The sequence below is a fragment of the Pleurodeles waltl genome, chromosome 9 (genome assembly GCF_031143425.1).
Source record: "Pleurodeles waltl isolate 20211129_DDA chromosome 9, aPleWal1.hap1.20221129, whole genome shotgun sequence".
NCBI lineage: Eukaryota > Metazoa > Chordata > Amphibia > Caudata > Salamandridae > Pleurodeles > Pleurodeles waltl.
The window spans coordinates 390,007,824-390,034,308 of NC_090448.1; the positions used below are offsets into that span (position 1 = coordinate 390,007,824).

General features: G+C 47.9%; 1 protein-coding gene across 2 annotated transcripts in view; it reads left to right on the forward strand.

Moving 5' to 3' along the window:
* MTA2 (metastasis associated 1 family member 2) overlaps positions 1-26,233 on the forward strand; it is a 524,852-nt gene extending 498,619 nt beyond the window's left edge. For both annotated transcript variants that reach the window (XM_069207047.1, XM_069207046.1), the window contains one exon: positions 25,330-26,233. In XM_069207047.1, the coding sequence (XP_069063148.1) occupies positions 25,330-25,498 (169 nt within the window). In that variant the 3' untranslated portion in view covers positions 25,499-26,233. The remainder of the gene's footprint in view (positions 1-25,329) is intronic.
* Positions 26,234-26,485: the final 252 nt, after the last annotated feature.

Consider the following 26,485-nt stretch of genomic DNA (forward strand, 5'->3'; position numbering starts at 1 on the left):
TCTTCAGGGACCAAACCACAGCAAAGGCCTCCCTCTCAATGGCACTCCAACGCTGCTCCCTGGGGAGTAACCTCCTGCTAATGAAAGCAACAGGCTGGTCAAGGCCATCATCATTTGTTTGGGACAAAACTGCCCCTATCCCATGTTCAGAGGCATCTGTCTGCACAATGAACTGCTTAGAATAATCTGGAGCTTTTAGAACTGGTGCTGAGCACATTGCTTGTTTCAGGGTGTCAAAGGCCTGTTGGCATTCCACAGTCCAGTTCACTTTCTTGGGCATTTTCTTGGAGGTGAGTTCAGTGAGGGCTGTCACAATGGATCCATATCCCTTCACAAACCTCCTGTAATACCCAGTCAAGCCAAGGAATGCCCTGTCTTGAGTCTGGGTTTTTGGAGCTACCCAGTCCAGAATAGTCTGGATCTTGGGTTGGAGTGGCTGAACTTGGCCTCCACCTACAAGGTGGCCCAAGTAAACCACAGTTCCCTGCCCTATCTGGCATTTGGATGCCTTGATAGAGAGGCCTGCAGATTGCAGAGCCTTCAAAACCTTCTTCAGGTGGACCAGGTGATCCTGCCAGGTGGAGCTAAAGACAGCAATATCATCAAGATAAGCTGTGCTAAAGGACTCCAAACCAGCAAGGACTTGATTCACCAACCTTTGGAAGGTGGCAGGGGCATTCTTTAAACCAAAGGGCATAACAGTAAACTGATAATGCCCATCAGGTGTGGAGAATGCTGTTTTCTCTTTTGCTCCAGGTGCCATTTTTATTTGCCAGTACCCTGCTGTCAAGTCAAAGGTACTTAGGAATTTGGCAGCACCTAATTTGTCTATGAGCTCATCAGCTCTTGGAATTGGATGAGCATCTGTCTTGGTGACAGAATTGAGCCCTCTGTAGTCCACACAAAACCTCATCTCTTTCTTTCCATCTTTGGTGTGAGGTTTGGGGACTAAGACCACTGGGCTAGCCCAGGGGCTGTCAGAGCGCTCAATTACTCCCAATTCCAGCATCTTGTGGACTTCCACCTTGATGCTTTCCTTAACATGGTCAGACTGTCTAAAAATTTTGTTTTTGACAGGCATGCTGTCTCCTGTGTCCACATCATAGGTACACAGGTGTGTCTGACCAGGGGTTAGGGAGAAGAGTTCAGGAAACTGTTGTAGGACTCTCCTACAATCAGCTTGCTGTTGGCCTGAGAGGGTGTCTGAGTAGATCACTCCATCTACTGAGCCATCTTTTGGGTCTGATGACAGAAGATCAGGGAGAGGTTCACTCTCTGCCTCCTGATCCTCATCTGTTACCATCAACAGATTTACATCAGCCCTGTCATGGAAGAGCTTAAGGCGGTTCACATGGATCACCCTCTTGGGGCTCCTGCTTGTGCCCAGGTCCACCAGGTAGGTGACCTGACTCTTCCTTTCTAGCACTGGGTAAGGGCCACTCCATTTGTCCTGAAGTGCCCTGGGAGCCACAGGCTCCAGAACCCAGACTTTCTGCCCTGGTTGGAACTCAACCATTGCAGCCTTTTGGTCATACCAAAACTTCTGGAGCTGTTGGCTGGCCCCAAGGTTTTTGCTTGCCTTTTCCATGTACTCTGCCATTCTAGAGCGAAGGCCAAGTACATAGTCCACTATGTCCTGTTTAGGCTCATGAAGAGGTCTCTCCCAGCCTTCTTTAACAAGAGCAAGTGGTCCCCTTACAGGGTGACCAAACAGAAGTTCAAAGGGTGAGAATCCTACTCCCTTCTGTGGCACCTCTCTGTAAGCGAAAAGCAGACATGGCAAGAGGACATCCCATCTCCTTTTGAGCTTTTCTGGGAGCCCCATGATCATGCCTTTTAATGTCTTGTTGAATCTCTCAACTAAGCCATTAGTTTGTGGATGGTATGGTGTAGTGAATTTGTAAGTCACTCCACACTCATTCCACATGTGTTTTAGGTATGCTGACATGAAGTTGGTACCTCTGTCAGACACCACCTCCTTAGGGAAACCCACTCTGGTAAAGATACCAATGAGGGCCTTGGCTACTGCAGGGGCAGTAGTCGACCTAAGGGGAATAGCTTCAGGATACCTAGTAGCATGATCCACTACTACTAGGATGTACATATTTCCTGAGGCTGTGGGAGGTTCTAGTGGACCAACTATGTCCACACCCACTCTTTCAAAGGGGACCCCCACCACTGGAAGTGGAATGAGGGGGGCCTTTGGGTGCCCACCTGTCTTACCACTGGCTTGACAGGTGGGGCAGGAGAGGCAAAACTCCTTAACCTTGTGGGACATATTGGGCCAGTAGAAGTGGTTGACTAACCTCTCCCACGTCTTGGTTTGTCCCAAATGCCCAGCAAGGGGAATATCATGGGCTAAGGTCAGAATAAATTCTCTGAACGACTGAGGCACTACCACTCTCCTAGTGGCACCAGGTTTGGGGTCTCTGGCCTCAGTGTACAGGAGTCCATCTTCCCAATAGACCCTATGTGTTCCATTTTTCTTGCCCTTGGACTCTTCAGCAGCTTGCTGCCTAAGGCCTTCAAGATAGGGACAGGTTTCTTGTCCCTTACACAGCTCCTCCCTTGAGGGTCCCCCTGGGCCTAAGAGCTCAACCTGATAAGGTTCAAGCTCCAAAGGCTCAGTTCCCTCAGAGGGCAGAACTTCTTCCTGAGAAGAGAGGTTCTCTTTTTCTGACTGTGTTGCAGTTGGTTTCCCAACTGACTTTCCTTTTCTCTTGGTAGGCTGGGCCTTTCTTCCAGACTCCAGCTCTACTTTTTCACCCTGTGCCTTGCATTGTGCTCTTGTTTTTACACACACCAGTTCAGGGATACCCAGCATGGCTGCATGGGTTTTTAGTTCTACCTCAGCCCATGCTGAGGACTCCAGGTCATTTCCAAGCAGACAGTCTACTGGGATGTTTGAGGAGACCACCACCTGTTTCAGGCCATTGACCCCTCCCCATTCTAAAGTTACCATTGCCATGGGATGTGCTTTAGTCTGATTGTCAGCGTTGGTGACTGTATACGTTTTTCCAGTCAGGTATTGGCCAGGGGAAACCAGTTTCTCTGTCACCATGGTGACACTGGCACCTGTATCCCTCAGGCCTTCTACACTTGTCCCATTAATAAAGAGCTGCTGCCTGTATTTTCGCATGTTAGGCGGCCAGGCAGCTAGTGTGGCTAAATCCACCCCACCCTCAGAGACTAGAGTAGCTTCAGTGTGGACCCTGATTTGCTCTGGGCACACTGTTGATCCCACTTGGAGACTAGCCATACCAGTGTTACCTGGATGGGAGTTTGGAGTGGAACCTTTCTTGGGACAGGCCTTGTCTCCAGTTTGGTGTCCAGGCTGATTACAGCTACGACACCAGGCCTTTTTGGGATCAAAGTTTTTACCCTTGTACCCAGGATTGTTTTGTGAAGAGGCTCTGGGCCCACCCTCCTGTGCAGGTTTTTGGGGGCCTGTAGAAGACTCTTTACTATTTTTATTTTTGGCTGTCTCACCACCTTTCCCCTGGGGAGGTTTTGTGACCCCTTTCTTTTGGTCACCCCCTGTGGAAGTTTTGGACACCCTAGTCTTGACCCAATGGTCCGCCTTCTTTCCCAATTCTTGGGGAGAAATTGGTCCTAGGTCTACCAGATGCTGATGCAGTTTGTCATTGAAACAATTACTTAACAGGTGTTCTTTCACAAATAAATTGTACAGCCCATCATAATTATTTACACCACTGCCTTGAATCCAACCATCTAGTGTTTTTACTGAGTAGTCTACAAAGTCAACCCAGGTCTGGCTCGAGGTTTTTTGAGCCCCCCTGAATCTAATCCTATACTCCTCAGTGGAGAATCCAAAGCCCTCAATCAGGGTACCCTTCATGAGGTCATAAGATTCTGCATCTTTTCCAGAGAGTGTGAGGAGTCTATCCCTACACTTTCCTGTGAACATTTCCCAAAGGAGAGCACCCCAGTGAGATCTGTTCACTTTTCTGGTTACACAAGCCCTCTCAAAAGCTGTGAACCATTTGGTGATGTCATCACCATCTTCATATTTAGTTACAATCCCTTTAGGGATTTTCAACATGTCAGGAGAATCTCTGACCCTATTTATGTTGCTGCCACCATTGATGGGTCCTAGGCCCATCTCTTGTCTTTCCCTTTCTATGGCTAGGATCTGTCTTTCCAAAGCCAATCTTTTGGCCATCCTGGCTAACTGGATGTCCTCTTCACTGGAGTTATCCTCAGTGATTTCAGAGTTGTTGGTCCCTCCTGTGAGGGAACCAGCATCTCGGACTATTATTTGTGGAGTCAGGGCTTGAGAAGCCCTGCTCTCCCTAAGTAGGACTGGAGGGGGGGAATTTCCCTCCAAGTCACTATCTTCATCCTCTGTGTTGCCATCCTCAGAGGGGTTGGCCTTTTCAAACTCTGCCAACAGCTCCTGGAGCTGTAGTTTGGAAGGTCTGGGGCCCATTACTATTTTCTTTATTTTACAGAGTGACCTTAGCTCCCTCATCTTAAGATGGAGGTAAGGTGTGGTGTCGAGTTCCACCACATTCACATCTGTGCTAGACATTATGCTTCTAAAAGTTGGAATACTTTTTAAGAAACTAAAACTGGTTCTAGAATCTAATTCAAACTTTTAACAAACTTTTAAACTCTAAAAGAAATGCTAACAGGGACTAACACAAGGCCCTAGCAGGACTTTTAAGAATTTAGAAAACTTTTCAAATTGCAAAAATCAATTTCTAATGACAATTTTGGAATTTGTCGTGTGATCAGGTATTGGCTGAGTAGTCCAGCAAATGCAAAGTCTTGTACCCCACCGCTGATCCACCAATGTAGGAAGTTGGCTCTGTATGTGCTATTTCAAAGTAAGGAATAGCATGCACAGAGTCCAAGGGTTCCCCTTAGAGGTAAAATAGTGGTAAAAATAGATAATACTAATGCTCTATTTTGTGGTAGTGTGGTCGAGCAGTAGGCTTATCCAAGGAGTAGTGTTAAGCATTTGTTGTACATACACATAGACAATAAATGAGGTACACACACTCAGAGACAAATCCAGCCAATAGGTTTTGTATAGAAAAATATATTTTCTTAGTTTATTTTAAGAACCACAGGTTCAAATTTAACATGTAATATCTTGTTTGAAAGGTATTGCAGGTAAGTACATTAGGAACTTTGAATCATTTCAATTGCATGTATACTTTTCAAGTTATTCACAAATAGCTATTTCAAAAGTGGACACTTAGTGCAATTTTCACAGTTCCTGGGGGAGGTAAGTTTTTGTTAGTTTTACCAGGTAAGTAAGACACTTACAGGGTTCAGTTCTTGGTCCAAGGTAGCCCACCGTTGGGGGTTCAGAGCAACCCCAAAGTCACCACACCAGCAGCTCAGGGCCGGTCAGGTGCAGAGTTCAAAGTGGTGCCCAAAACGCATAGGCTTCAATGGAGAGAAGGGGGTGCCCCGGTTCCAGTCTGCCAGCAGGTAAGTACCCGCGTCTTCGGAGGGCAGACCAGGGGGGTTTTGTAGGGCACCGGGGGGGACACAAGCCCACACAGAAATTTCACCCTCAGCGGCGCGGGGGCGGCCGGGTGCAGTGTTAGAACAAGCGTCGGGTTCGCAATGTAAGTCAATGAGAGATCAAGGGATCTCTTCAGCGCTGCAGGCAGGCAAGGGGGGGCTTCCTCGGGGAAACCTCCACTTGGGCAAGGGAGAGGGACTCCTGGGGGTCACTTCTGCAGTGAAAGTCCGGTCCTTCAGGTCCTGGGGGCTGCGGGTGCAGGGTCTTTTCCAGGCGTCGGGACTTAGGTTTCAGAGAGTCGCGGTCAGGGGAAGCCTCGGGATTCCCTCTGCAGGCGGCGCTGTGGGGGCTCAGGGGGGACAGGTTTTGGTACTCACAGTCGTAGAGTAGTCCGGGGGTCCTCCCTGAGGGGTTGGTTCTCCACCAGCCGAGTCGGGGTCGCCGGGTGCAGTGTTGCAAGTCTCACGCTTCTTGCGGGGAGATTGCAGGGTTCTTTAAAGCTGCTCCTTTGGATAAAGTTGCAGTCTTTTTGGAGCAGGTCCGCTGTCCTCGGGAGTTTCTGGTCGTCGTCGAAGCAGGGCAGTCCTCAGAGGATTCAGAGGTCGCTGGTCCCTTTGGAAGGCGTCGCTGGAGCAGAGTTCTTTGGAAGGCAGGAGACAGGCCGGTGAGTTTCTGGAGCCAAGGCAGTTGGTGTCTTCTGGTCTTCCTCTGCAGGGGTTTTCAGCTAGGCAGTCCTTCTTCTTGTTGTTGCAGGAATCTAATTTCCTAGGGTTCAGGGTAGCCCTTAAATACTAAATTTAAGGGTGTGTTTAGGTCTGGGGGGTTAGTAGCCAATGGCTACTAGCCCTGAGGGTGGGTACACCCTCTTTGTGCCTCCTCCCAAGGGGAGGGGGTCACAATCCTAACCCTTTTGGGGGAATCCTCCATCTGCAAGATGGAGGATTTCTAAAAGTTAGTCACCTCAGCTCAGGACACCTTAGGGGCTGTCCTGACTGGCCAGTGACTCCTCCTTGTTATTCTCATTATTTTCTCCGGCCTTGCCGCCAAAAGTGGGGGCCGGGGCCGGAGGGGGCGGGCAACTCCACTAGCTGGAGTGTCCTGCGGTGCTGTGACAAAGGGGTGAGCCTTTGAGGCTCACCGCCAGGTGTTACAGCTCCTGTCTGGGGGAGGTGTTAGCATCTCCACCCAGTGCAGGCTTTGTTACTGGCCTCAGAGTGACAAAGGCACTCTCCCCATGGGGCCAGCAACATGTCTCTAGTGTGGCAGGCTGCTGGAACTAGTCAGCCTACACAGACAGTCGGTTAAGTTTCAGGGGGCACCTCTAAGGTGCCCTCTGGGGTGTATTTTGCAATAAAATGTACACTGGCATCAGTGTGCATTTATTGTGCTGAGAAGTTTGATACCAAACTTCCCAGTTTTCAGTGTAGCCATTATGGTGCTGTGGAGTTCGTGTTTGACAAACTCCCAGACCATATACTCTTATGGCTACCCTGCACTTACAATGTCTAAGGTTTTGTTTAGACACTGTAGGGGTACCATGCTCATGCACTGGTACCCTCACCTATGGTATAGTGCACCCTGCCTTAGGGCTGTAAGGCCTGCTAGAGGGGTGACTGACCTATACTTGCATAGGCAGTGAGAGGCTGGCATGGCACCCTGAGGGGAGTGCCATGTCGACTTACTCGTTTGGTTCTCACTAGCACACACAAGCTGGCAAGCAGTGTGTCTGTGCTGAGTGAGAGGTATCCAGGGTGGCATAAGACATGCTGCAGCCCTTAGAGACCTTCCTTGGCATCAGGGCCCTTGGTACTAGAAGTACCAGTTACAAGGGACTTATCTGGATGCCAGGGTCTGCCAATTGTGGATACAAAAGTACAGGTTAGGGAAAGAACACTGGTGCTGGGGCCTGGTTAGCAGGCCTCAGCACACTTTCAATTTGTAAACATAGCATCAGCAAAGGCAAAAAGTCAGGGGGCAACCATGCCAAGGAGGCATTTCCTTACACCACTTTTAAAATAGCTTATTGCCATTTTAACCTAAACTGTGTGTACTACTGTTTTAAATCAAAGTTCTATACTTACCTGTGTGAAGTACCTTGCATTTTATGTACTTACCTCAAATCTTGAATCTTGTGGTTCTAAAATAAAGTAAGAAAATATTTTTTTCTATATAAAAACTATTGGCCTGGAGTAAGTCTTTGAGTGTGTGATCCCCATTTATTGACTGTGTGTGTACAACAAATGCTTAACACTACCCTCTGATAAGCCTACTGCTCGACCACTCTGCCACAAAAATAGAGCATTAGTATTCTCTTTTATTGCCACTTTCAACCTCTAAGGGGAACCCTTGGACTCTGTGCACACTATCTCTCACTTTGAGATAGTATATACAGAGCCAACTTCCTACAGAGTTCTTATGTACTATATAGACAGAACTAAAGATTTTAGAAAAACAAAACAACTTTTTGTTGCTTTTCAACAACCACATAAAGGCAATCCTTTATCAAAACAAGGCTTAGCAAGATGGATTGTTAGATGCATACAAACATGCTACATCAAAGCAGAAAGACAACGTTTAATCACACCTAGAGCACATTCTACAAGAAAGAAAGGTGTGTCAATGGCATTTTTAGGAAACATACCAATGGCTGGCATATGTAAAGCAGCCACATGGTCAACTCCTCATACATTTACAAAACACTACTGTGTTGATGTTTTTTTCACTGCAACAAGCAACTGTAGGTCAAGCTGTCTTAAGAATACTATTTCAAACAACTTCAACTCCTACAGGCTAACCACTGCTATCTTTGGGAGGACTAACAACTTTCTAGTCTATGCATAGGATGTGTATCTGCAGCTACACATGCCATCCAACGGAAAATGTCACTTACCCAATGTACATCTGGTCGTGGCATGTAGTGCTGCAGATTCACATGCACCCACCCTCCTCCCCGGAAGCCTGTAGTCATTGAAGTTTTACATTTGTACATATGTAGATACAGTTACATTTGCATGGACATCTCTTTGTATTCTTATACTCTCACTCCTTCCTTCACCTTTTGGGAGAAGACAATCTAACAATGGAGTCGATGCCCATGCGCACTGTAACCGAGAGGAGTAGTCTCTTGATCCTCTGACTCCGAAACGACTTCCTTGAAGAAAAGCAACTTGTAACACTCCAAGCCCAACACTAGATGTTGGAAGAGCTATGCATAGCATGTGAATCACAGATGTACACTAGGTAAGTGACATTTTCCATACAGACACACACACACACACACACACGTGTCCCCCCCCCCCCCCCCCCCCCCCCCCCCCCCCCATGGTGTGGTTATGCGACTTCACTGCGTAATACACTTAATAACACCTTTAGGACCAGTAGATGTAGTCTGTCAAACCCTCAGCTCAATCAACATAGCTATGACATTGAGCAGCAAGGCTTAAACAGAAGAACTCATGTAAAGCATTTAAAGAGCACCAAACAATTGAAGAAGGAATCAACATGACTCTCTTGAAATCCAAAACAAATTTATATAAATAGACTCTATTTTTATATAAATGTAGACACCAAAATAACATAGATCCACTGGGAGGGTTCTGGAGATATTGATTTTTATAAGCATTGTTAAAGCATTTTCAGTTAACTGCAAACATGCCTTTGCAAAATCAACCAATTTGTCAAACTTATTAAGGAAAACTTAGGTAAGTGTCAATGCGGTAAGGTGGGAGTACTTAGGGTGCCCAACTTAGTCAGGGGGACCAGCAGGGCCCTTAGAAACAGTTACCTCCACAGAAGAGCAGCCCTCAAGCGGTTCCAGGCACTTTATCTGCTTTGTAATTGATTTCTATGGAGTGGTCCTGGTGCAAGGGATAAAGGATGCTGAAGAGGCTCTCAAGATGTTTGGGTGCAACCGAGTCAATGGGGGGGGGGGGGGGAGTGGGGGGGGGGGGGGTCTTTTGCAAGTGCTCCATGGTTCACGATGGTGCTGGGTTCCTGGTTGCAGGGTCGATGGCCCACGAGGTCCTATCTGGTCTGTACAAAGTTGTCGGCACTGGACTAGCAGTTGCCCAGTGTTGTGGTCACATGCCAATCCTTCCTGGGTCAATAACCTGTCTTGTGAGGTTCCCAGCAACTCTCTGACCGCATTAATGAGCTCTGCGAATTCTGGTGGAACTCTTCTTTAGGTCTTGGTCCGGCACTGCGACGGTCATAGCGGCTTGATGTCTAGCTACCTGGGCCTTGAAGTCTCTTGGCTTTGCTGGGCTCTGGAGACAACGTCTCCCCGAGCAGGACATGGCCAACACAATCCACTCATCAATGCAGCAGGTGCATTCTTTCTCCGTGAGCAGGGCAGTCCTCCTTCGATCCTTCTCCCATTTGTTAAAGGTCTGGGTGCGGGGGTACCCTCTTTATGCTTGGAAATAATCATCTGGGTAGGAGGCTGTTCGTAGCCAATGGAGTACTAGGTTCCCTCCCACTGAGTGACCACTTCTTGTGGAGTGAGGCATCTGGGTATTCCAGTATGCATCATTCTGCTCATTCCCAAGATGCAGAGACCCCCTTTCTCTGTGTTCACTGCTCCATGTGCCCACCTCTGGGGAGTGGATATCTCAGGGCCACGTGCCCCAGGGGAAACTAGTTTGGCAACTGGTTTTCCTTCTCTGCTCTCAGTGCTAGCGTGCCTGCCTTAACAGTGAGGCAGCCCTCCTCTACTGTTTGACATATCTGCCCTTCAAAGACTGCTCCTTCAAAGCCTGTCTTTTGTGTCTTGACACTCAAGTGGCTCCCTGGCCTGCAATTCGTCATTGTTATCCTTCCTGAGAGTTGTTTGCACATCTCCTTAGGAGGGCAGAAACTGTTTCATGGAACATAGCTTCATGTGTGACAGTTGAAGGCACTGAAGTTTAAAGGCAGCAAGGTAGCAGCTTGTAAAAGCTGCACAAGCCACAAGTTGCATTCATTTTGATGTGAGAGATGTCTTCCTTAATGTAACAAGTTGTTTGATACCTTGGAGTGCCCATTTTGATTCCAGCGTTCAGGAGTTAAGACAACTGAGTAGTTAAGTTAGCATGTAAACCTGTATTCTCCAATTGGGCAACCAAATCTTTCCACAGTAAAAACTGTGAGTTTGATGGCATGTGTGGCTGTAGATACCCATGCACATCATACTCATGCCATCTAGTGTGGGGCCCAGAGTGGTGCAAGTTGTTTTTCTTCGAAGAAGTGTTTTGAGTCACAAGATCGAATGACTCCTCCTCTCCATGATATTGGGCATGGGCATATACTCCTTTGTTGGATTGTTTTCTCTCTGCCGTCGGGTTTGGACGTGTGCTTCTGCTCAGTCTTTCGACTCCATTCGGTTTGTTTTTTTCCAGCTTTCCTTTCTAATTACAATGGTATTGTTGTTGATCACGCTTCTCCCATCATAGTACTCCTATCGCTTGCATTGGTTCGGGCTCTGCCTGAGCACCTTTTGGGGCACCATCACCCACCTCAGCCCTACCTTCCACATGGCTCTGGCACCCACTGGTATTGTTCCCTGATGGAGCAGACTCCATTCTTCTTCTGTCCTCTGTGCCACACCAAGTTTCGGCACACTGACCAACACCTCGTGTACAACCTTTGTCTCTCTACAGACAACCGCAAGGCCCACTGGGACACCTGCAAGTCTTTCCTGTCAAAAAGAACCTTTGGGATTGACAAGCTCATTAGCTGCAAATGGCCCAAAAGACGCCGGACGACACCCCGGACATCTTCAGAGAGAAACATGAAACATGCTCAGGAGGAACCAGTGCAGGAGGAAGAAGCCTTTTCTATCCAGTACAGCTCAGTTGGCCATTAAGTTCAACATCGAAAGCCTATAACTTTCCTTTACCCAGCGTGTGAGTACTGTGGGCCTTGCTGTTTCTCACACATCCTTCAAGAAAGCCTTGCAGCCCACCCTAGAGTTCGCCGGTCCACCACTGCTATCCGGCCATGGTTGGTACCAAAAGACTGTTAGGGCTACCCCGCCTTCTGGCTTAGCACTGAAAATGGCTGCCAAAGCTGCATCATTGGCTTCGACCTCCACTGCCTTAGACTGAGAGATCGTTTCAGTGTTGATACGAACCTCGGGGCCAGCCTCGACATAGGCGCCGACCAAGGTTCAGAAACTCAAGACTACGGTACCGAAGCCCCCGGAGCCAAAAACCTTCAAAGCCAGAGACTTAGCTCAGTCCTCCGCTAGCCCCTCTCTGGTGCAGCCAATCCCAGAGAAAATGGACATTAGACAGTGCAGCTCCAGATCCAAGAAGGCACAGGTTGGATTGCCACTTTCTCCTCTTCTGTGCTCCTCAAGAGGAAACTTTCCTTCGAAGAGGCTCTGGACGTTCCTGTCCCTTCCAAGAGGAGCACAAAGGACAAGGCTACTAGCCTACTACACAGGCCTTCTCCCCCACCTCCACAGCCTCCTCCTCACCTCCCCCTCTTCCCCTCCTCAATCTCCTCCATCACCCATACAAGGGGACAGCACTTCTTTGGGGGGTGGGGGGACACCACAGTCCTACACTGGTGTTTTAGAGGGTCCTCCTGAAGAAACAGACCCTTGGGATGCCTACAACCCTGATCCCATTCCTTCAAATGACCCTGACCTTTTCCCTGCACATCCTTTGCCACCAGAAGATACTACCTCTTACCAGCAGGTAATTGCTGGGGCAGCTGCCTTTCACCATGTAGATCTGCACAAAGACCCCACTGAGCAGGATTTCTTGTCTGACACACTTTCCACCAGACATAGGGCTATGCAATACCTCCCCATGCTCCCTGATAGGCATGCAGAGGATATCTTTAAGGGGCCTGTACATTCCAGGGTGATTACAGAGCAGGTGGACAAGAAATACAAGTCGGCCCCCCCTGACCCGCTACACATCAGGGCATAGATACCACCCGACTCCAAGTAGCAACGACTGCCCGTAAATGGGCTGACAGTCAGGCTACTGGGGATTCTCCTCCCCCAGAAAGAGCGCAAGAAGAGTGAAGCCTTAAGGAATAGGGTAGCAGCACAGACTGCATATCATTGGCACAAAGCTAATTCTCAAGCCCTTTTGGCCTGGTATGACTGGGCCCATTGGGATGAGATGGAGTTACTACAGTAGCTCCCAGAGAAGCACCGTAAGCAGGGACAACAGATTCTCTGATGTTCAGACCATCACTAAAAATGCCATCAGGTACACTTCTGATGCAGCGCGACACTGCAGCCTGGGGCATAAATACCAGCATTCTTCTAAGGAGGCATGCTTGGCTGCAGTGCTCTGGTTTTAAACCTGAGGTCCAGCTGGCAGTTTTCAACATTCCTTTGGATAGGGAGCACCTCCTTGGGCCACAGGTGGATACCACTCAAGAAATACAAGGACACAGACCTCCAAACTAACACACACACACACACACACACACACACACACACACACGCTCCTTTTGTTGCCCTGGGTATGGGGGGGTTAGACAACCTCAGTCATCCTACACCAGAAGCTATTACAGAGGTTCTTACAGGAGTTTCAACAACAAGGGGAAAGGAAATAGCACTGCCACACGTGGAACCGCCTCTACTGCTAACCAGTGACTACCTACACGTTCCCCCCCATCATTCAACATCTGTCGGGGGTAAGACTCCAACATTTTTACACCATCTGGAACACCATCACCATGTGTAAAGAAATGGCTCCCTGTTGCAGTTACCCCCCACTTTTTGCCTGATACTGATGCTGACTTGACTGAGAAGTGTGCTGGGACCCTGCTAACCAGGCCCCAGCACCAGTGTTCTTTCACCTAAAAATGTACCATTGTCTCCATTTGGCACAACCCTGGCATCCAGGTAAGTCCCTTGTAACTGGTACCCCTGGTACCAAGGGCCCTGATGCCAGGGAAGGTCTCTAAGGGCTGCAGCATGTCTTATGCCACCCTAGGGACCCCTCACACAGCACAGACACACTGCTTGCCAGCTTGTGTGTGCTGGTGGGGAGAAAATGACTAAGTCGACATGGCACTCCCCTCAGGGTGCCATGCCAATCTCACACTGCCTGTGGCATAGGTAAGTCACCCCTCTAGCAGGCCTTACAGCCCTAAGGCAGGGTGCACTATACCACAGGTGAGGGCATAGGTGCATGAGCACTATGCCCCTACAGTGTCTAAGCAAAACCTTAGACATTGTAAGTGCAGGGTAGCCATATGAGTATATGGTCTGGGAGTCTGTCAAAAACGAACTCCACAGCTCCATAATGGCTACACTGAATACTGGGAAGTTTAGTATCAAACTTTTCAGAATAATAAACCCACACTGATGCCAGTGTTGGATTTATTAAAAAATGCACACTGGGGGCATCTTAGAGATACCCCCTGTATTTTACCCAATTGTTCAGTGCAGGACTGACTGGTCTCTGCCAGCCTGCTGCTGAGAGACGAGTTTCTGACCCCATGCGGTGAGAGCCTTTGTGCTCTCTGAGGACAGAAACAAAGCCTGCTCTGGGTGGAGGTGCTTCACACCTCCCCCCTGCAGGAACTGTAACACCTAGCAGTGAGCTTCAAAGGCTCAAGCTTCGTGTTACAATGCCCCAGGGCACTCCAGCTAGTGGAGATGCCCGCCCCCACTTTTGGCGGCAAGTCCAGGAGAGAGATTGAGAAAAACAAGGAGTCGTCACTGGCCAGTCAGGACAGCCCTTAAGGTGTCCTGAGCTGAGGTGTCTCTGACTTTTAGAAATCCTCCATCTTCCAGATGGAGTTTTCCCCCAATAGGATTAGGGATGTGCCCCCCTCCCCTCAGGGAGGAGGCACAAAGAGGGTGTACCCACCCTCAGGGCTAGTAGCCATTGGCTACTAACCCCCCAGACCTAAACACGCCCTTAAATTTAGTATTTAAGGGCTCCCCTGAACCTAAGAATTTAGATTCCTGCAACTACAAGAAGAAGAGGACTGCTGAGCTGAAAGACCCCTGCAGAAGAAGAAAAGAAGACACCAACTGCTTTGGCCCCAGACCTACCGGCCTGTCTCCTGCCTTCTAAAGAAACCTGCTCCAGCGACGCTTTCCCCAGGACCAGCGACCTCTGAATCCTCAGAGGACTGCCCTGCTTCAAGAAAGACAAACTCCAGAGGACAGCGGCCCTGCTCCAAAAAGACTGCAACTTTGTTACAGAGGAGCAGATTTAAAGACCCCTGCAAATCCCCGCAAGAAGCGTGAGACTTGCAACACTGCACCCGGCGACCCCGACTCGACTGGTGGAGAACCAACACCTCAGGGAGGACCCTCCGGTGACTCCAAGAACGTGAGTAACCAAAGTTGTCCCCCCTGAGCCCCCACAGCGACGCCTGCAGAGGGAATCCCGAGGCTCCCCCTGACCGCGACTGCCTGACTCTAAAATCCCGACGGCTGGAAAAGACCCTGCACCCACAGCCCCCAGCACCTGAAGGAACGGAACTTCAGTGTAGGAGTGACCCCCAGGAGGCCCTCTCCCTTGCCCAGGTGGTGGCTACCCCGAGGAGCCCCCCCCTTGCCTGCCTGCACCGCTGAAGAGACCCCTTGGTCTCCCATTGACTCCAGTTGGAAACCCGACGCCTGTTTGCACACTGCACCGGCCGCCCCCGCGCTGCTGAGGGTGTACTTTTTGTGTGGACTTGTGTCCCCCCCGGTGCCCTACAAAACCCCCCTGGTCTGCCCTCCGAAGACGCGTGTACTTACCTGCTGGCAGACCGGAACCAGGGCACCCCCTTCTCTCCATTTAAGCCTATGTGTTTTGGGCACCACTTTGAACTCTGCACCTGACCGGCCCTGAGCTGCTGGTGTGGTGACTTTGGGGTTGCTATGAACCCCCAACGGTGGGCTACTTTGGACCCCAATCTGAACCCCGTAGGTGGTTTACTTACCTGCAAGAACTAACATTACTTTACCTCCCCCAGGAACTGTGAAAATTGCACTAAGTGTCCACTTTTAAAACAGCTAAATGTGTTTTATGTAAAAAGTATATATGCTATTGTGATTATTCAAAGTTCCTAGAGTACGTACCTGCAATACCTTTCAAATGAGATATTACATGTAGAATTTGAACCTGTGGTTCTTAAAATAAACTAAGAAAATATATTTTTCTATAACAAAACCTATTGGCTGGATTTGTCTCTGAGTGTGTGTTCCTCATTTATTGCCTGTGTGTATGTACAACAAATGCTTAACACTACTCCTTTGATAAGCCTACTGCTCGACCACACTACCACAAAATAGAGCATTAGTATTATCTATTTTTGCCACTATCTTACCTCTAAGGGGAACCCTTGGACTCTGTGCATGCTATTCCTTACTTTGAAATAGCACTTATAGCACCAGGACATGTCAGTTGCTCCTCAAGGGTTGGGTGCAGCTGGCAGGGTTGGCGCCAAGTCCATCACGCGCCTTGGTCCTCGGATCAATAGGCTTCTTGCCCACTCCTTTTGTGTCCAGTGACTATCTGAGGTCCTTTTATCAGAGGGGTCCCCTAAATACTCAATTCAGGGGGTGTTAAGGGGAGTGAAGGGTTGTAGCCAATGGACTACTTACCCTTGGGGTCACTACTTTTTGGGGAGTGGGCATCATCCTGTCCCAGAATTCCTTATTCCAGAACACATAAAATGGTGTAATTCCTAAGACTGTGTTTATTTCTGGCTGGGCACCCTAGAGTTGTGCAGCCTGGAAATGCAACATGCCTCCTGCATAGCTAATTTTCCCACCTGTCCAGGTGCCAGATGGGCCCTTGGGCAGGGGTGTTGGCATCTTCCTCTAAGGAACGCCAGATCGGCATACCAAAGGCGCGGTGTGCTTCTTTCAAGCGTCCTGCCTTGGAATGCAGATTAGCAGGTTGGGGAGGGGTGTGTAACACCTCTGGCAGAGCAGGCTTTGTTTCTGACCTCCAGAGTGCAAAGGCTCTCACCCTTGAGGGTACGAATCTCGTCTGTTTGTGGCAGGCTGGCTAGAACTAGTCAGTGAGCCCACCAGCAGTTGGAAGGTTTTCAGGGTGGCACCTCTAAGGCGCCCCCTGGGTGCAGGTATTACTAAATCTATCACTGGAATTAGTGAGAGTTTATTAAAATGAGAAGTTTGATACCAAGCATCCCTATTTTCAGTGAAGCCATCATGTAGCTGGGGAACTCGTACTTTCCAGCACATGTTTTTAGTATGGCTTCCCTGTTCACTTACTGTGTCTAAGAATCGAGAGACATGCAGATATGTGTACACATGCAATATAATGCACCCTGTCTTAGGGCTGTAAGGCCTGCCGTAGGGGTGACTTACAAGTATTGCATGCAGTGTTTAAGGGGCATGGCACACGGGCTGTGTGCCATGTCGTGTTATCACTTTTGGGAGCACTTGTGTAAGGAAATGCCTCCTTGGCATGGTTACCCCCTGACTTTTTGCCTTTTGCTGATGCCAGTTATGATTTGAAAGTGTGCTGGGACCCTGCTAACCAGGCCCCAGCACCAGTGTTCTTTCCCTAAACTGTACCTTTGCTTCCATAATTAGACAGGCCCTGGCACCCAGATAAGTCCCTTATAAATGGTACCCCTGGTACCAAGGGCCCTGATGCCAGGGAAAGTTTCTAATGGCTGCAGCATGTATTATGCCACCCTGGGGACCCCTCACTCAGCACATGCACACTGCCTCACAGCTTGTGTGCGCTGGTGGGGAGAAAATGACTGAAGTCGACATGGCACTCCCCTCAGAGTGCCATGCCAACCTCACACTGCCTTTGGCATAGGTAAGTCACCCCTCTAGCAGGCCTTACAGCCCTAAGGCAGGGTGCACTATACCACCGGTGCAGGAATATATGCATGAGCACTATGCCCCTACAGTGTATAAGCAAAACCTTAGACATTGTAAGTGCAGGGTAGCCATAAAGAGTATATGGTCTGGGAGTTTGTCAAATACGAACTTCACAGTTCCATAATGGCTACACTGAAATCTGGGAAGTTTGGTATCAAACCCTGCCGGCCTGTCTCCTGGTTCAAAGAAAACTGCACAGCTACGCATCTGACAGGGACCAGCGACCTCTGAAGCCTCAGAGGACTGCCCTGAAATCCGAAGGACCAAGAAACTCCCGAGAACAGCGGCACTGTTGACCCACAACAACTTTACAACTTTCTAACAACTTTTAAAGAACTCACTCTTCCTGCCAGAAGTGTGAAACTTCACACTCTGCGCCCGATGCCCCCGGCTCGAGCTCCAGAGAACCAACACTACAGGGAGGACTCCCAGGCGACTGCGTCCTCGTGAGTAACCCAAGACGACCCCCCCCTGGATCCCCACAGCGACGCATGCAGAGAGAATCCAGAGGCTCCCCCTGACCGCGACTGCCTGTAACAAGAAACCCGACGCCTGGACCAAGCACTGCACCCGCAGCCCCCAGGACCAGAAGGAACCGAACTGCAGTGTAGGAGTGGCCATCAGGCGACCCTCTGCCTACCTCAGTCAGTGGCTGGCCCGAGAAGTACCCCCTGTGCCCTGCCTGCACCGATAGTGACCCCCGGGTCCCTCCATTGATTTCTATTACAAACCTGATGCCTGCTTTGCACACTGCACCCAGCCGCCCCTGTGCCGCCGAGGGTGTGTTTTGTGTGCCTACTTGTGTCCCCCCCAATGCTCTACAAAACCCCCATGGTCTGCCCTCCGAGGACGCGGGTACTGACCTGCTGGCAGACTGGAATCGGAGCACCCCTGTTCTTCATAGGCACCTATGTGTTTTGGGCCCTCCTTTGACCTCTGCACCTGACCGGCCCTGTGTTGCTGCTGCGGTGACTTTGGGGTTGCCTTGAACCACGAACGGTGGGCTGCCTATGCCCAGGAACTTGAACTTGTAAGTGCCTTACTTACCTGAAAAACTAACCATTACTTACCTCCCCTAGGAACTGTTGGTTTTTGCACTTTTAAAATAGCTTATTGCATTTTAACTAACATTGTGTATATTACTGCTCTGATTCAAAGTTCCTAACTTACCTGTGTGGTGTACCTTGCATTTTATGTATTTACTTCAAATCCTGAACTTGTGGTTCTTAAATAAATTAAGAAAAGATACTTTTCTGTATAAAAACTATTGGCCTGGAGTTAAGTCTTTGATTGTGTGTGCCTCATTTATTGCCTGTGTGTGTACAACAAGTGCTTAACACTGCCCTCTAAAAAGCCTACAGTTCGACCACACTACCTCAAAATAGAGCATTAGAATTATCTAGTCTTGCCACTATCTTACTTCTAAGGGAACCCTTGGACTCTGTGCACACTATCTCTTACTTTGAGATAGTATATACAGAGCCCACTTCCTACACCTTGTCACATAGCCTGCAGTGGCAGCCTGCATGAGGTTGGTGGTGCTGAGCCCCTTAGAATGGCAGCAGTTGTGTGGTAGCTCTTAGGGGCCCTCTTCAGTACCCTTGCTAGGGTACCATTTACTAGGGACTTATTTTCTTACGCTTTTCCACTTCTCCCACTCCCTCCTGTTCATGGTTAAGAGGCTGAGGCAGATATCCCCCATTCTTATCAGAGTGGCTCCAGCTTTGGTTCACCACTTTGCTGTAACTCTCCCTAGCCCCTTACAAGAAGCTCTCCAGCTGGCCAGACCTTCTCTCTCAAAACCAATAGATTCTCTGGCATCTCATCCTAGCAGCTCAGTCTTGCGATTTGGCTCCTGAGGTCTTAGAATTTGGCTATTCCAAACTACCTGCAGAGTGTATGACAGTTCTGAAGGAAGAATGCTGCCGACAACTGGAACCTACTATGCAGCTAAGTGTGAATGGTTCACACACTACTGCCTCCCTGGTCATGTTCACCCTCACAGCTTCTGCACAGGACATTGTCTGTTACCTTCTCCACTTGCAGAAAGTCGGACCTTGCCTATTCTTCTGTCAGACTACATTTGGCTGCAGTGCTATGTATGTAGTGTACCAATGTAAGGAGACACTGTGAAGATAGTCCAGGCGACCTGTATTGGTTTACAGGGGTTAGAATAATCTCAAATGCTCGCTTTTGAGGTAGTGCGGGCAAGCAATTTAGGCTTATCAGAGGGTAGTGCTAAGTATTGTATGTTGAACACATAGCTTATAAGTAGGGGCCAAGGTCTCTACAACCACCAGCAATTTTGGGCTACCTTCCCAGGTGTGTCTGGCTGCAGAGGTGCTCCTATCCATGGTAGCCTCAGACGCCATGTGTTAGTCAATGGGAGCAGTACCCGGAAGAAAAGAGCTGCATGTGGGGACTGGGTGACGAGTCCGGTTGAACCCAAGGGAGGGCTAGTTCTTGGGGGTTTCGGGGGCCAGGGAGCACCACTAGTTGTTTCGGACTCAGGCGGTGGAGCTTGGGTGCAGAGGTATTTTGTCCAGCGGGTCAGTGGTGTTAGAGGCTCTTGCTTTTTGAGGTTGACCTGGTGATGAGGGGAAAACAAGACAGTATGGCCATTCTATGTGCTGGCGTGGTGACGCTGACTTCCCTTGTTGATAAGTCGGTGTTGGAGGCGATGGTGTCCGGACTGGACACTAAACAAGCCTTGGTGCTTGCAGTTGGCTGGGGTACTCTGGATATTGGTGCAGCGAAGATCCGGGCAGGCTTAGTGTTTCGAAGACAGGCTAGGTTGATGGGGCTGTACTCCTGGACTCTCAGCATCCTCCTCCTTGAGTGATGCTCCCTCAATGTGCCGGATGGTCAGTAAAACTGGAGAACCGCACAGTCGTGGTTGCTGCCTGCAGGTCCAAGGAAGGGGCTACTCCACTCCTGGGGAGATGCTGACCAGAGGGGGAAGTTCTCAAAGGCTCTGTGCAGATGGACAGCTGCAGGGCGAGTCTGGTCTTTACAATTGTCGGGACAGAAGCAGGCAGGGTTTTGTGCCAAATTCTCAGCTGGTCCACAGTTTGTGCGTATTCGGCTCTTCATTGTCATTTGTTAGGTTAAGTCTAGGCATTGCGCATTCGCTGTCTGCAAGACATGCTGTATTCAGTCTGTGGGTTTAAACCACGCCCACTCTTGCCATTCATTCTTTGTTGTGTTTGTCTTAAATGCTTCCTTTTTATTGGTGGATTTTTCGAAATGTCCCTCCTTTGTGTGCTTAGTTCCTACCAGGCAATTTCACTTAAGAGAACATTTTTGTTGGCCATCACACTACATTCACGCTGCTTCCTGTTACAGCGTGTGATGCTCCTCCTCCCTTCTGGTTTTGGTTTTGCCTTCAATCCCAGCCGCAATTCTTTAGAACAAAGCTTGGTTACTTTCGCTGACGTTACATGTCAACATTAAACTGATTTCTCACTTGAGAGAAAGCAAGCTCTGTGACCGATGTTCGTAGATGTATTTATTCTGACATCCATACGCACACACAAACACATAACAAGACCAGTTTTCTAATAATCTGCATATAAAAAGGCCGCCATTGCAGGCCTCGTGGCTCTAAGTTTTCTCTGAGAGGGTCTTTCCATGCTGTATACAGCTGGCGTGTAGGCAGGATCATAATTTCAGAAAAGGAGGATTATTGAAATACCCCTTGAAAGGCTTTCCAAATAAACTGACATCAAGACGTCAGATACCACAGAAACCAGCTTTTTATCTGGCAGCACCATTGAGCGATAGGGAGCATCACAGATGCTGGGAGGAATTTATCTCATTACTTCAAAATGTTTTACCTCTCAATTGTTTTTACAACTTTTTTTTTCCTTATTTGTCAGGATTCGAGTGTAGCTTTCCTGAGTAATGCTTTTGTAATTTGCATGAGCTGTATTAATCTCATGTGCCTTTTGTAATGCAGGAGATTTGTCCATGTCTGCTGCAATCTATAATCTTTCCCAGCTATTTTTTTTCTTTAACATTGGTCCTAGTGACCTTAGAGTGGAATAAAACAATCAAGTCATTTTTTGACACGTTTCTAAAATTGGCCTGTATTCAGTGCTGTCAGTGACTTTTGCATTGAAATGTGGTGTGGGTTTTTATTGCTGATTCTTTCTGCACATGGCCAGCTGTTGTGGTGCAGTCTAGTTTTGCAAAACTTTGCCGTCCCAAACCAGATGATATTGTCAATTAATGTGTTTCTATTTGGGGAGGGAACTCCCAGGAATTGATAGCTGGCATTTTGCTTGGCCGTTTTATGTTGTTCAGTTCAGTGTTTAGATTTGTATTTGTATTTGGTTATGGCATTTGTTCTCCGGTCCCTGACTGTAATTCCTTAGTCTGAGTCCTCTAGATGGTGCTGGCAGCTGCCTCTCTGGTCCCAGTGGTAATTCTTCATTCTAAGACCGCTATGCAGTGCTGCTAGCTGCTTCTCTGGACCTGTCAGTGATTCCTCATTCTAAGTCCTCTAGACAGTGCTGCTAGATGCTTGTCTGGTCCCATTGGTAATTCCTCATTTTAAGTCCTATAAACAATGCTGCAAGCTGCTTCTCTGCTCCCATTGGTAATTCCTCATTTTAAGTCCTCTAGGCACTGCTGCTTTTCTGGTCCCAGTGGTAATTCCTCATTCTTAGTCCTCTAGACAGTGCTGCAGCTGCATCTCTGTTCATACATTCACTACACACCAAACCAAAACACATGGGTAAAAGACATTGTCAATTACAATGCCAATAGCTCTGACTCTCACAAATGTGAGACCTATTGCATTACAAATGCTTGTTCTCTTTCTAGTCAAGCGAATCTGAAGTCCTGGTATCAGGGGACCACGTAAATGCTCAATTTAGGGTTGTTTAGGGTAGTAGCCAAAGGGCTATCCACCCCCCCCTATATTACCACTTCCTGTAAGGAGTTGGGCATAACCCTGTCCTAGAATTCCTAATTCAACCAAAAACAAGATGGTGGTACCCTTTTTTCGTGGAGCACATCAGGCTTGCCCACTTTAGGGGTGTGACTAGCCTGGTAGTGCACACACCTCTTTACATAGCTAATTTCCAGCCTGTTCTGGTGCTAAACGGGCCTCAGGGCAGGGGATGACATCCCCAGGTCTGGGGGAAGCCAGGGTTGCATACCAAAAGTGGCAGAGACTTTAAAGCTTCAGGCCTTGGTATGCTACCCATCCTGCTGTAGGAGGTGATAACACTTTCCTCTGGGGCAGGAATTGTTTCTGGCCTCTGACAGTGGGGACTCTCGTTTCCAGGGGATCAGAAACTCATCTGTGGTGGCAGGCAGGTCAATATCCGTCAGCCAGCACACTAGAAGGACTGGTAGGTTTCAGGGGGCACCTCCAAGGTGCCCTCTGGGTTCATGTCATAATAAATCCAATACTGGCATCAGTATGGATTTATTAGATCGAGGTGTTTGATACCAAACACCTTGGGTTTCAGTGAAGCCATTATGTAGCTGGGCAGCTCCTGATGACCAGTGCTCTCAGTGCATACCTTAAGATGACTTCCCTGTTCACTTGCAATATCTACCAATACAACTAGACATCACAGGGGCGTATGTGCTCATGCAGATATGCCCTCACATGTATTATAATTCACCCTGCCTTAGTGCTCTTAAGGCCTTGCTGTTGGAGCGACTTACATACAAGACCTGCAGTGTATTTTGGTTTTGCACACAGGGTGTGGGCAATGTCGTGTTTTCACAATGGTTAGCTCCATTTCACGCATTCTGCAATGGCAGTCTGCATATAATTTGTACGGGGGTCTCTTAGGGTGGCATGCATGCTGCAGCCCTTGGGGACCCTCTTTCGTACCCATACCCTAGGTACCAGGGGTACCACTTACTAGGGACTTACAGGGGGGGGGGGGCAAAAATATTGCCAATTGGGGGAACAATTGCACAGTTTTGGGGATACGATCTGGCACTTGGGACCTGATTAGCAGGAACCCAGTGCACTTTCAGGGTGATAAAGTGTTTGCCAATTGTACACAATTGAGTATTTTGTTAGGGGTAAGAACACTGGCACTGGGGCCTGGTTAGAAGCTTCAGTGCAGTGTCAGAGTTGAAAACCAGCATCCAGTAGTTCAAATGAAGGCAAAATGTGGGGGGACATCTGCAAAGAGGAGTCCAGTTTCCTACAATAGGCATCACACTTTTCAGAATCCCAGTCATTAAGGCTTTTATGGAAAGCCTCAATTGGGTTCTCCTATCACGGGCGTCACCCCACTGGTCCTGTAAGATACCTCAACATAGTACTCACTAGACTAATGGGCCTTCCTTTTGAGCCTCTTCACTCTTGTTTATTACAATTTTTTCTTGGAAAGTAGCTCTTCTTGTAGTCATTACTTCCCTTAGCGAAATACACGCTCTCACCTTGAAAGAGCATTTCTTTCAGCTGCATTGTGAGTGAGTGGTTCTCAGGACCAACCCTTAGATCTTGCCCAGGGTGGTCTCCATTTTCCATCTCAACCAAACAGTAAAACTCCTGGTGTTCTTCCCACATCCAGAGTCTGTAGCAAAGGGTGCTCTTCATACCTTGGATGCCATGAAGGTGCTCATCTACTGGATTGACAGAACAAAACCCTTTTGTAAGACACAGCATTTTTTGTATATTTTTCCAAACTGCTCAAGGGGCATGCTATTTCTAAAGTAGGTGTAGCACGTTGGCTTCCTACATGTGTAGAGGCATTTTATGCCAAAGCCAAAAGACCCCTACTCATCTCTCCCAGACCAAACTCCACTTGCAAGTGAGGAGCTTTGATGGTTTTCTTGGGTAGCATACCTCTAGCTGAGATCTGTCCTAGTCCACTGCTCACACATTCACTAAATATTATTATGTGGATGTATTGGCCTGCAAGTAACCTAATGTTGGCCAGGCTGTATACATACACGTTTCCAATCTTCTGCAAAATACTCGAGCTAAGCCAACACTTTTTTGGGAGGATTGCATTATAGCCTCTGCACAGCATGGGTATCTACAGCAACACATGCCATGAATGCAAAATGTTACTTACCCTTTAAGCTTCTATACGTGGCATGTAGTGCTGTAGATTGACATGCGCCTACCGTCCTCCCCGGTCACTTGTGGTTGTTGCAGATGATTTTAACACCTTTTACCTTCATTTCACATGATTATCTTTTCTGTATTCTCTGTGCTGCAGCTACACCATCGCCTGCACTGAAAAAAATTGAATAATGCTGCTGATGCCAGTGTGCATTACGAGAAATAGGCGAAGTCACTATACTTTGTGACTCCATAAGACTTCTTTGAACAAAAACAAGTTATACACATCTGAGCCTAACACTAACTGGCAGAAGTATGCAATATGCACAGCATCTACATCTACAATACTACATGCCACGAACAGATTTTTTTAATGTGTTTTTTCACATATATACACACACAATCCTCCACCCCCACACACATTACGGTACCTGTCAATTTCAGTCTATCGCCGAAGAATTGGTTATTGGGCAATCTTATCATGAAGTGAGCATTTTATTTTTTGTCACAAGTGAAACCTCCATGTTAAAATAAGATGCTGAATCTTCTTGAAGTTCTGAGCGGTCAAATGTCTAAATCTTTATCACAGGCTTAAGCAAAAATGAAGGACCCTTCATGTGGGATGGTTGCACAAACAATTTCTTTCAAAATGTTCTGAAGAGCTGTGTGACAGACAAATGTTAACAGTCTTTAACCATAGAAAACCTGTAAGCCTTATGAACATCATTACAGGCAAGTAACATCTCTTCTGTCTATAGAATGCCTCATCTCCTTTCCTTAAGACTGGATATTAAAGAAATTGTCTGTTTTTATTTATCAAAAGCGTATTCTCATGTTCCTAAAGTCCTGTGTGAAGAATGGCTTGCTAGATTATGATATTGGTTTTTGGAGGGCTCCGTCACAGTTAATTGCATGAATTTCTCAGTGTTTTTCCATAAGACATTGTCTCATACAAATCCTCTTTTCCAGGGCTCTGCGAAAAGCTCTTACCCATATAGAGATGCGTCGGGCAGCACGGAGGCCTAACTTGGCATTGAAGGTGAAGTCGACCATCCCCTTGAGACCAACACCGCCACTGCCGCTCGTACCCCTGGCACACTTGGCCAACACCTGCGAGCCCATTGTGCTGGAGGACTAATAGATGGCAAACATTTTTAATATTTATGGATGAAAGACGATTGGATCACCAGACTTCATGTGCAGTTCTCAGGCTTTGATCTCCTTGCTCCTTTAATGCCCCTCCTTGTCCTTACTGGACAAAAAGGATACTTCTCTTCCTTTCAGGGCAGGGATTTCCTTATTTTTCTCATCTTTTTGTTTCCAACCCTAAATTCCTTCTTCCCCTTTTGAGTCTTCACCTACCTTTCCTTTCCAGCCTGTGCACGACTGAAGTGAACTTTGACCTCTTTGGTGAAGCTTGGGTCAGAGGAGGATGGACGATCAGCTGTATGCTGAGATGAAGCTTGCTATGGCTACAGATTGCGAGCTTGAAACCAAGCAAATCTGAGGGTAGCTATGTTATCCAGCAGGCCCTCCCTTAAAGGAGCTGATGTAGTAACTTATCTGGAGGACTTTCTGTGATAAACATGCCTTTTCCAATCACCTATTCATTTTTGGTATAGTTCAGCAGTTTTTTTCTTTTAAGGTTCCCTTCTATGATGGTGTTGGATTCTGTTTCCTGTGGCCAGACACTCCGCCCCTACAGATCAGCGTGCAGAGGACCCTGCAGAAAGATTACAGCCTGCATTGCCAGAAGACATTTTTGTACAATGAATACCTGAAAAATAATACCTGACACGTTTTTTTAAAAAAAATTGAATTCTGTAACCAGTTTTGTCTAGTGCAGAATAAAATAAAGACCCATTTTTCTTCACTAGTGCTTAATTGCTACACAGCCTTTCTTGCCTACTGCTTATATTTCATGTGTCTTTCTTCTATTTATGCATCTCCTTCCACTATCTCCACTTCTACTTTATCATAGAGACTTCGGCAGTAATTGCTTAGTGGTAGAAAAACTGATAGCTTGGGTTACTTGACAGTGTGTAGAACAGAATGATGAGAATCTCCCCATCAAATGCTGCATCTTAGACACAACAAGTTAGTGATGATCTGGGACCTTCATAAC